Here is a 12,017-nt window from a genome sequence, read left to right on the forward strand (position 1 = left end):
CTGGGAGTAAAGTGGGAGGAAAACATTTCAATGCAAAATTCAGAACTGCTTTATAGAAAGGAAAGTGTGGGGAGGTTTGTTATCATTTATTTTCTCCAGTATATCATTCAATTTCAGCTGTCTCACGTCTCAGAAGTAGCTCCCCCATTTCTCACTTACGTGCCTAAGAAACATCTCCCTGGCATCTCATTCTCTTTCTCTGTCTTTCACCAGCATTTCATTATTTCTTAACTGTCCCTCTCATGCTTGTCTCCTTTTCCTAGTGATCCACGTGTCCTCATTTAGCAGTTTTCAGAAGCCAGGGAGAAACATTGCAAATAATGTTAAATATGATTAATATCTTGAATTCCTTGAAATATGACATGCATGAGTTACAATGAAACCTCTTTTATTTCCCCATGAAATGCTTTTGCATAATGAGAAAGAAAATGTCCTCTATGCCCTAATCAGCCCTGACAGTTCCTGGACTCCCAAATACTTTTATTTATGGCATTATTTATTTCATCTCTAATAAATGGATGGGAGGGGGGTGGAAGCACAGCACCATCTGAGGAAGCTGCAGGAGAGAGGGAGACAATCTAGGGGGGAATAATACAGAAGCTGAACCAGCAAGGGAGAGAGAAAAAGCTTCCAAAGGAAAGGAGACCAGGGAAAGAAGAGGCCAAAAGATGTGAACCCCCAGAAGAAAATGGGTCACCTTCCAAAGAATAAAAGGAAGGCTCTGAAAAGGAAACAAACTCCAGAGTGCAGAGATGAGGGTCCTACACCAAGGAGCACCCAGAACTCTTACCTGGAGAACGAAAAAGGAAGGCTGAAAAGCAACCCTGCGGCAGGGTATGCTGGTTGGCCTAGAGGAGGAGTGATCTGAGATAGGGAGCAATGGACCCTCTGCTCCAAAAAGTGGCTGGGAGAGACAGGACATCTGCGCCCCATGGAGGATCTTCCTCCAAACCAGAGATCTCTCATTCAAACGGCTACTGAAATTAGGCACCCTCCAGACCCTCGCCGGATGATGCCAGTTGCAGTGAGTAAGACAATGAAGGAGTGAGTTCTCGAGTTACCTTGGTCTTGCAAGTACATATACACATATTAAAAATGACACTGTTGAAAGTAATCACCTCAAAGGGAGGTGTCAGGTCATTTCCCCACTCAATTGCACAGAGTCTACTGGGTATGAGAAGTCAGGAGCTGAATTCAAACAATCCGGATGCGTCAGTGCAACACAGCCACACACTCCCGAGTATCTGACTTTGGGCAATTCCCTTCGGCCTCTCTGTGCCTCGGTTTTCTCATCTTTATAATGGGGGGTGGGGGGAATGATGGTGTCATGCACATTCTCAGGGCCCCTACGGGAAACAAATGAAAACGTGAAAAAGTTCTACGCCCTGCGCGCTTTTAAGTTCCGCATGAGCTTAGAGGCCGCGAGGCTCGGGGAAAGCAGGACCCCGGAGCCCTGTAAACACCGCGCGACCACCTGGGCCAAGATCTTCAAGAGGTTCTTTTCAGAAAGATCGGAGAGCAATTCCCGATTGGTAGAAGAACTTGCGGTAATACACGCGTACTCTTGACGACCCCGCCCCAACCACTAGCCCCTCCTCTGTGCAACCCCGAGAGTTTGGGGTCATGCAGGGGGCGCCAGGAGCTCATTTAGGAAGCCCGACCCCGCCCGCAGCCGCAGAAGCCTCGAGTCCACATCTGGGTCTCTAAAGTCTCGCCGTAGCCAAATCCAGGATCCCCACCTTCTTCAGCAGTTCCCGGGAGCCCTCCAGGTCCTCGCTTTCCCCCTTCCCCCCCTCCCCGTCGGAGGCGCGGAGCCGGCGGGCAGACCCCGCGGGCGGCTGCGGCGCCAGGCCCCGCCCCGCCCCCATTATCATTAGCAGATATTACCCTAAACACTTGCTCTTTACCTCCTTTCTCCCTCCAGGCATTGGCGAGGCGGCCTGTCAATCAGGAGCTCGGGCGGCAGCCCCCCGCGCGGGGGCTCGGCGATGCCAGCCTCAGCGACAGGCGGCGGCGGCGGCGGCCACGGCACAAACACACACCCTCCCACACGCGCGCACCAGGGCAGAGCCGGCGGGCAGGCGGCGGAGGCACCCTCGGAGCCCGGCGCCCGGCGGGGAGGGGACGTGCTCCGGGGGACCGGCCCCGAGGCGCCGGATGGAGGAGGAGATGCAGCCTGCAGAGGAGGGGCCCAGCGTCCCCAAAATCTACAAGCAGCGCAGCCCCTACAGCGTCCTCAAGACGTTCCCCAGCAAGAGACCGGCGCTGGCCAAGCGCTACGAGCGACCCACCCTGGTGGAGCTGCCGCACGTGCGGGCGCCCCCGCCGCCCCCGCCGCCCTTCGCGCCGCACGCCGCCGTCTCCATCAGCAGCAGCGAGCCGCCGCCGCAGCAGTTCCAGGCGCAGAGCTCCTACCCCCCCGGGCCCGGCCGGGCCGCCGCCGCCGCTTCGTCGTCGTCGCCGTCCTGCACGCCCGCCACATCCCAGGGCCACCTGAGGACTCCGGCGCAGCCGCCGCCCGCGTCCCCCGCCGCCTCGTCGTCGTCCTCGTTCGCCGCCGTCGTCAGGTATGGCCCAGGCGCGGCGGCGGCCGCCGGCACCGGCGGCACGGGTAGCGACGGCGCCAGCCTGGAGCTCAGCGCAGGTACCAACTCTCGGCACAACTTTCCTTCCCGCCACGGCCGGGGGCAGCGGGAGGGGACCCGGGAAGGAGAAGCGGGGGCCCGCCGACACTCTTCCGTGCTGGGCCGAGTCGGGACGTCGGGGCGCACCCTGAGGCCTCCCCGCGCGCCCGGAAACTTCCTGAGGATTCTCCAGCGCCGCCACGGCTGGGCTTCCGACGGCGCGCGCTTAACAGGTGGCTCCGCGGCTTGGATGCGGCACCGGGAAGCACGGCTGTGGCGGTCGGCTGCCGGGATCGCTTGAGCGTGGGCCGGAGTGGGGCCGGACGCCCCAGGGGGATAGCGGCGGCCGCTACGGGAAAAGCTAGAGCTTCTCGGGCCGCCTCGCTGGGACACTCTAGTATTGCTTCACTTTTTCCGTCCGCTTCTTCCCTTTCTTCTCCTTACTCCATTTCTTTCTTCTCTCCACTTCTCCTTTGCCTTCTGGTGCTTTCTTCGCCACCTCTTTGATGCACTCTCACACTATCGCAGTCCACGCTGGTTGGCTCTCAGCTGCGTTTTTCCTTATGTCTTTTTATGTGCGCCTGTGTTTCTCGGGTGCTCTCTGTCTTGCTCTGTCCCTTTCCCCTCCCACCTTCTGGTTGTGAGACCCGGGGCCCCCCGTCTGCCACGCCGTGGACTTCGCGAGGCGCGGGGAACCAACCCGTCCCTCCTCCCTGCCCTGGAGCCGCAGACACTCTGCTCCCACCGCCCACGTCGTCGTCCCCGCCATCCCCTGGTCCCTGCCCGCCGCGGGGCCCTGCCCCTCCCGAGCATCTCGCCTGAGCCCTGCAGAAACACCTCGTGGTGAGCACCCACCCTGGGGTCCGCGACTCCTCTCCTTTATCCCGAGTCCGCGGGCGCTGCCGGGGCAAAGCAGCCCACTGCCTGCCTGTAGGGAGCAAGATGGGCTGGTTGCGAGGCCACAGCCTGAGGCCTGAGCCCAAGGGACCTCTCCACCAGCTCCCAGTGGGTGCAGCCACATTTATACGCCCATTAGAACTAAAAGTTCCTGCCAAGGCCTTTTGTGACACTTTGGAGCCCCCCAAATCCTGCATGTCAGTGAATCTGATACTCTTTTTTTTTTCCCCTGTGGGAAATAGAGTGTTGTGTCTAAATGAGTTATAGATGCCTCCACTAATAAATCTGTTGTTTGTCAATATTTTGACACATGAAGGATTGGTTTTGAAAAAGAAAACCTAATTACAGGTTATAGTGAAGACTTGATCTGTCACATCTCTCACTGATATGAAGATGGTTGATTGCTTTCAGTGGGATTCTTAGGTGGGCTTCCTTATTGTTTGTGGGGTATATTTTTTTCAGTTGCTCTTGCCCCAGTATTCCATTGTGTTTTTATATTCTTCGTTAGGCAGTTGGCTTACTTGATTTTCCTCCTTACTTTTCTTCTTTTTTCCCCCTTTCTTAAGGAGGTTCGTTTTCTTTCTGGTTTGGGATCTTACTTTCTCCTAAACTATTTCTTGTTCAGATGTATGTTTATTTCTAGACTCAGCTTTACCATCCTGTATTTTTATGTTGTTTTCCAGCCATTTGAGTCCTTTCCCCATTTTCTGTGTTTTGCTTTCACTCTTTTGCATAGCCTCAGTTCCATCATTTTCATTGAGGTTTTCCCCTCATTATCTGCCCAGGTCAGTCTTTCATCTCCTCTTGCTTTCTCTTTCCAGCTTTTGCTGACTGTCTTTCCATATTTTACTTCCTGTTATACACTGTAAATTTACCCCCGTCTCATTTCCATTTTCATCCATAGTTTTAGTTGGCTATATATTTCCTGTATTGCTTCTTTTTTTCTGCACCAGTCACTTGCTGTTCTTTCCTTGGTCACTTCTACCCTGGCAGTTTCCTTGCTGTCCTTCATTCATGTGGAGTGTTTTATTTTTTTTCCTCCCGTTTCTCACCTTGTTCTCAATGTTCTCTTTCAGTGTTCCCTCTAATGTCCTGTTTAGTTTATTTTGTCTCTGTTCCCAGATGGAAATTATAACATCACTAAATCTAAAGGAGTGAAGAGGGGTTTTTTTGATGCCTTTCAAACTTCTCTGTATTTCCTTTTATTCTCACGGCTGCTTTTGTTGTTTTTAAGGGAGGTCATCGAGCGGGGTAAGCTTGATAGCACCAAGGGCTGGATGCCTCGTGCTTGTTGGAAAGATGGGAATTGGATGGTAGGTTTCTTCCATGCAGTGAGGAAAATAGTCTGGGAGGAAAAAAGCCATAGAATTAGACATCATGAATTGTGGTCATAATGTTAATCACTGATGGACAAAGCCATCTCTTAACAGGCACAGTGTTGTGAGTGGCCATCAGGGGCACAACCACTTGAAGAGCTGATTGGTTCTTTGAGAAATTAGTCGTTCCACTTTGAACCAATGAGCTTGTGTGCACAGACCCATGGCCATTTAAGCATACAGGATGGGGTGGGGGATGGGAGTGGTGCTTTGCCTGTTGCACCTTTGCAAAAGTGTAATTGCAGTGTCTGAGGCTACCTGGTAAACTGAAAATAGCCAAAACATTCATGTGAAGAAATGAGTCAAGGACAGAAGAAGAGACATAACTGAGTGTCCAGAGTAAATGCAGTGAAGAGATGAAATGGTTGAAGTGAATCTTAGTTGCCATTAAGGGCCATAACTGAGAAGAGAAATATGTGATTAAAAATAGATTTTTTTTCAACATTCTTATAAAATCTCATGAAGAGTATAATTTTCCTTAAAAGGGGTAATACACCATGGTTTTAAAAGCATATTTTTCCTCTGTGGGAGGCTTAGAGTTAAAACCCACGTAGATCTTGATATGCAGCCTAAATTTGGCATCAGGAAATGGGAAATTGCATCTTTAAGCAGAGTACAATCAAAAATGAATTACAATAAATCCTATATAATTGCATAGGTCATTCTCTTTAATGAGATTTTATTAACCTGACTGTCAAGCTTTTGAGTCAGGCAGATATTTTATCTTCTTCAACTGATAAAAGTGTCAGCTATAAACCACCATATAAATATTCATAAATCTACACATCTGTGGCAGCCTATCAGCATCATTCTTTTGGACATTAAAAGCATTCTAATTACTTTCTGTCTAGCAGAGCTGAAATGCTGCCTGTTATAGTATGTGCTTGGCAGGCATGATTGCTTTTGTTTGCCATCACAAATAGCAGCATCCTATTTTATATACCGATGGTCCAGAAAATATTCAGGGATTGACTGAGCAGGATGAATATTAGGAAGCACCATCTGGTTTTGATAGCACCGAGTATATTAACTCATCTGTTAATTTTTGACACATCATTGATTTATTTATTTAGAAAAATTGCATCCTGTTTTGCTGTGTTGATGTTTGCCATTATGAAAAAAAAATTGGATGGCATTTTTTTAAAAAGACATAGTTCATTGATTTAAGACAAGGGTGGTGCTTCCAAAGATGCTTTCGTTTTCTAACTTCTATTTTCTATGCCATGAAGTCGTCTCTTAAAAAGAAGTTAAATTAATGTTTTAAGGAAATCATCTATTTTGAACTAGTGAGAAATCCTTGAGTAGATATAATATATGAATACATGATAGTAGGTCACTAAAAAAATTTCTGCTTCTGCATTTTTAATATTAATATATTTCACCCTTCGCTGGGCTAAAATCAAAAGGTTACCACTAATCTTGACTACTGTGATCTCCTTCATAGAAACAGAATTCTCTTGGGGATCTGCTGTGATGGGCAAATTCCATTCAAGGCTTTACTTACAAAGAAGGGCGGTAAAGTAGGGAGACTGTGTTTGATTGCCTACTTCCCATCCCTCTTCTTACTCACTTATCAGATTTAGGATGGATTAAACAACTTAAATTCAGACGAATTTCTCGAAATGAATTTTTTAATTAAAAAAATAATCATGGGTTCAGATTTTGGAATTGGACAAGGCACAATTTGCAGCATGATATTATCTCCCAATAGGCTGCACAATAAAGAAAAATAAATTAGAAGTGGGCATTTTGGAGGGCTTTGTGATTGTGATTTATTAACATTTTATGGCGTTTAATTTTAGGGAAGTTAGGGATAAAGTAGTCCTTCTGTAAACTGTTGATTTTCTCTTTCCCTGCCATCGCTTGAGTGGAGCATTCTATGACTTAAAAAAAAAAAAAAAAAAAAAAAAAAAAAAGTTAAAATCATGATACATGTTCACAGTTTGCTCAATTGAGAATCATAGATCAGTAGCCATTCAATTGTGCTCGTACGAAAACAGAACTTTTGTCTATTTCTTAATGATAATGGGCATCACACAGTACTTGCATTTGTAATTATATTCTGTCTAGAAGGCTAAACTATTGCTGCATGCAATGTGTATTAGGTGGAAAGATTTGCTATTTTCCATCAAATGTAATGGTAGTATTTTTCATCACACTCTTCCATGTATCAATGTTAAAATAATATTCAAATAATTCAAGGTATTGAGAAGAGAAAAAATTCAACTTTAAGGGTGACAGTAGCCCTTTTTGTACATATCATTTCTGAAAGCAAATTCAGATTGAAGCATTTAAAAAACTGCAGGCAAGAACTACTTTATGATTGTAGCTATTCTCTCATATTCTGAGTGCACTTTAATAGATTATCTTCATAATGTAGTATATCACATAATGATTTTTTCTCAGCATGTTACAAGTTTATCCTTCAATTAAGAAAACAAATCACGCTTGTCCCTAAGTCAGATTTTTTTCCCTTAAAATCCATGCTCTAATGTGATTTATCAATATGATTAAAACTACTGAGTGTATTGTAGGACACCGAACAAATACATTCAAGCAGTTCTTACCAGGCAATTCTGTGTTAGACTTTCATATTTTGTCCCTTTCATCAAGGTTATGTTGGACTATGCTGATTAAAATGCAAACAGTAAATGCAACTTCAGGTCTAGAATGGGATTATAGGATTAAAATGAATGAAAACTGCTGTTGTGCTGGAATTGAAAATTCCTAATCAATATCATCCTTTGATTTTACTAATAAAAGAACAGAAACCAGGAAGTAAAAAAAATGAGTGTAACATCTTAAACCTCTTACTTGTATAGTTCAGCTGTTGGCTTTCTTATTATTTGGTTTTGGCCATTGTAAATAAATGGCACCCAAATATTTTTGTGAGACACCAGATTAAGAGTACAGATGGTGCGTCACAGAGCATGTATCAGATAGTTACAAAGTATAAATCAAGCTAACAAATTGTGTAACAAAATACGTTCCATCCACCAACCTTGACAAATACACCTTCATGGTAACCAGGTTTGGAATTTACAGCCAACCCATGTCTTTCTCTCCCTACTCCCAGCTTTATCTTCCACCAGGAGGGACCTCATATACACATATATGGAGGTCCCAGTTCACACTTCCAGGATCTGACACCATGATCACTGTCTTTGGATTGATGGCTAAAGAGAAGATGGCAGCATAGATCCTTAAAGCAGTTTGAGTGGGGAATTCCTGGATCTTGGGGTACTTGGCCATGGGGACAGGATTGGCTGGAGAAGGAGGGTCAGGTGGCGGTTCTGCTGCCAAGGTCTGAGGGTCTAGAATGGGAATTCCTAAGAATAAGAAAGTACTATCCTAAGAAGAAAATAGTCCTATGGACTCTCAACCAGCCTAGGGTGGACTTGCTACCCCTGCCCCAGTCAAGTAAATCTGATAATGCTATAAACTGAGATGCTCTATGTATGTACAAGAGTACCTGCTATGTGTTCAGTAAGTATTTCTCAAGGCGTTGTGCTGGCCTCTCACACTCCAGTGCAGTTTATGATCCTCTGATCCTCTGCTGAGTAGAAGAGATCAGGCCTCTGTTCTGACTTGCAGTTTTTCAGCGGGATTCAGGATTTGGGAGATGTAAGGGATGCTTCCCATGTGCCAAACACTGTGCTAGATGGGCTTTACATATATATTCTTTTTTTTTTTTTTCCTGAGATGGAGTCTCACTCTGTCTCCAGGCTGGAGTGCAGTGGCACCATCTCGGCTCACTGCAGCCTCTGCCTCCTGGGTTCAAGTGATTCTCCTGCCTCAGCCTCCTGAGTAGCTGGGACTACAGGCATGCGCCACCATGCCCAGCTAATTTCTGTATTTTTAGTAGAGACAGGGTTTCACCGTGTTGGCTAGGATGGTCTTCATCTCCCACCTCGTGATCCACCCACCTTGGCCTCCCAAAGTGCTGAGATTACAGGTGTGAGCCACCATACCCAGCTGCTTTACGTATATATTCTTATTAAAAAGTTGGAAAAGAGCACTTGGACCCCTCTCCTCTGATTATCTTAGTTATTTCATGACAGAATAGCAAGAAAAAAGAGCACAGTGGAATGTTGAGCACTGCATGGAGTTCTCCTGAAGTGTGGTTTCCTTGGTCTTACATCCTGGGTGTGTTCTAGGGGATTTCTTACTGAAGCTGTTCTAGCTCATTATTCCTATAGCAGCCCTTGAACATCTCACCATTTTTTATTCTGAAAGTTTTTTTTTCCTTCCGAAAAAAATACAGCTAGTCAGCATTTTCAGGGAGAGCTAGTGCTAGTTGCATTTTTATCTTAAACAATGGTTATAGGCATCTAAAATCTCGAATATTTTGTTTGTTGCCGTTATTCTGGGAAAGGGGAGAGGAAATAAGAGACATCCTCATGCTTCTGTGTCAGCTCTGAAAAGTGCCCCTCTCTGTATTTATAATAGCCCATTCTAGGTGGCAATCAGGAAAGAAGTGAATCTACCTCGTGACATTTATATTTAGGGTAAATTTTCAAGACCGTTCGATATCATTAAATTACATTTTCACAATTTGGGTTTTTCCCCCTTTTGTTTTTGCAGTGAGTTGATTGCTTTTGTTTGCTTTTTGCTTTCAATGGTTGACAATATGCTTTAGAATTCATGTACATGGGCTAAGAGGCACCCGTGCCTTGTGCCATTTTAGAATATTTGGCAGTCTACCGGAAGAGGTTCTAAGAAGTGATACTACTGATTTTCAAATGATCAGGTTAGCCTAAACATTGGCCTTGATGAGAAATCCAAGTTAGCAAATAAGTGAAAAGAAGGAATAGTGAACACAGATGTTAGAAGACACGTACAGTTTTGTGTTCATCCTGTGCCCATAGGCCCACTCTTTGCTTTACCTTAGATTTCTAGTGAGCTCTTCAGAAAGACTTATCTTTCTTTTCCAGTTTGCATCTGGGAGCTATGTACTCTCGGCAGGGATTGTATCAGCTGATTAATCGCAAGGGCATGAGGGCACTCCAGAAATAGAAGTAATGATTGCTTTAAGCCCTCCTATCAATGAGGAATTGAGTCTGCAGTGGCTGACTCGATTCGTTAGAGTAAGGATATTAATGAAACCAAAGGTGTGAGTTCAGACCTGTGCAGCCAGTTAATGCCACAGAGAGGAAAATCTCTATATGGTTCCCGAAGTCACAGTCCAGCCGTTTCCTAGAGCAAGAGACTGGGTGTGACTCATCTAGCATCCCGCAGTCGCAGAACAACAGGAAGCTATGCATTCTATTCATAGTGGATTTACTGTGTCGTCTTGGCTTATGACAGAGAGTAGAAATACATATTTTTAACATGTTTGAATGTTGAGCTCAAAATTGAGGACTTTATTTATATTTTGCTGTTGGCTGTTGGTCACTGATGTGTCTTTTCATTTGTTTCAGAGAGTCGAATGATCTTGGATGCCTTTGCCCAACAGTGCAGTCGAGTTCTTAGCCTCTTAAATTGTGGAGGAAAACTCCTGGACTCCAACCATTCTCAGTCCATGATTTCTTGCGTAAAGCAGGAAGGCTCAAGTTACAACGAAAGACAGGAGCACTGTCACATTGGGAAAGGGGTCCACAGTCAGACCTCAGACAATGTAGACGTAGAGATGCAATATATGCAAAGGAAACAACAAACTTCTGCCTTTTTGAGGGTTTTCACTGATTCTCTACAAAATTACCTGCTCTCGGGGAGCTTTCCGACTCCAAACCCCTCGTCAGCCAGTGAATATGGCCACCTGGCCGATGTGGATCCTCTGTCAACCTCTCCTGTGCATACATTAGGTGGCTGGACTTCCCCAGCAACGTCCGAATCCCATGGCCACCCATCTTCATCTACACTGCCAGAAGAGGAGGAGGAGGAGGAAGAGGAAGGCTATTGTCCTCGATGCCAGGAGCTGGAGCAGGAGGTTATTTCACTGCAACAAGAAAATGAAGAGCTCAGAAGGAAATTAGAGAGCATCCCAGGTATCCTGCCATATTCCTTGCAAGACAATTGCAACCCTTCTTTCTTTCACTTGTCTCATCTGTCTGTCTGTATTTCTGTACTCATGTATGTGTATGTGTTATGTATGTGTGGGCTTTTTTTGTTTTTTGGCCAGTGATGTAGAAAAGTTGGAAAAAACAGACATGCTCATGGGCTTGTTAGCCCATCCAGTGCCAAACAGACATTGTAGGATGAGCCACTAGCCTATTTACTTCCAGCTACCGTGTTCTTGTGTATAGAACGCCATAGTCCTATTAAAAGGTGTCTCTATCAATATAAAAATAATTTCTAGATGTGCTGCTTTGACAATGAAATAGGTCAAGTGCTATAAGCCTATTTTCTTAAAAAGTGGTTCTGTTCCTTTAAAATGGGTTTTGAATTTTTAAAAACTTTGATCCTATGCATTTTGTTAGTCAGTGATAGAAATTAAAATGAAATACTTTGAGAGGCAGAACTCAAATAGCACTGAACAAATGAAATGGTTTTTTCTATTTCATTAACTTTCCCTGCCTTTTCTTTTAAGTTTCAACAAGCATAATCTCTTTAGCATGTACACTGTCCTTTACCGTTATTAAGAAACTATGAAACTAATAGGTCAAAGATAGACCGGTAATTCAACTGGCCCCAAACTATTTGTGCCTGGCCTTGGCTAAATATGAGGCATTTCCTGCCTCTTAGAGACACTAGATTTTCAGAGTAGTAAAATCATCTTTCTGGCAAGACATTCTCTCTGGGTTGCAAAGTCTTTTTTATTTTTTATTTTTTGAGAGGGAGTCTCACTGTGTTACTGAGACTGGAGTACAGTGGCACCTTGTCGGCTCACTGCAACCTCCGTCTCCTGGGTTCAAACGATTTTCGTGCCTCAGTCTCCTGAGTAGCTGAGATTATAGGCGCCCACCACCACGCCTGGCTAGTTTATATATATACATATGTATTTTTTAGTACAGATGGGGTTTCACCATGTTGGCCAGGCTGGTCTTGAACTCCTGACCTCAGGTGATCCACCCACCTCGGCCTTCCAAAGTGCTGGGACTACAGGAGTGAGCCACTGCACCGGCCCTGATTTTACTTTTATCTTTGAATTCATTCCTGTATGTCTGTGGCTTACAGAAGA

General features: G+C 45.4%; 1 protein-coding gene across 2 annotated transcripts in view; it reads left to right on the top strand.

The window, feature by feature from the left end:
* The first annotated feature begins 2,086 nt into the window (after positions 1-2,086).
* BEND4 (BEN domain containing 4) overlaps positions 2,087-12,017 on the top strand; it is a 46,590-nt gene continuing 36,659 nt past the window's right edge. For both annotated transcript variants that reach the window (XM_050791555.1, XM_050791556.1), the window contains exons 1-2: positions 2,087-2,644; positions 10,318-10,884. In XM_050791555.1, coding sequence (XP_050647512.1) covers positions 2,158-2,644; positions 10,318-10,884 — 1,054 coding nt within the window. In that variant the 5' untranslated portion in view covers positions 2,087-2,157. The remainder of the gene's footprint in view (positions 2,645-10,317; positions 10,885-12,017) is intronic.

The sequence above is a fragment of the Macaca thibetana genome, chromosome 5 (assembly GCF_024542745.1).
Source record: "Macaca thibetana thibetana isolate TM-01 chromosome 5, ASM2454274v1, whole genome shotgun sequence".
In the NCBI taxonomy this organism is placed as follows: domain Eukaryota; kingdom Metazoa; phylum Chordata; class Mammalia; order Primates; family Cercopithecidae; genus Macaca; species Macaca thibetana.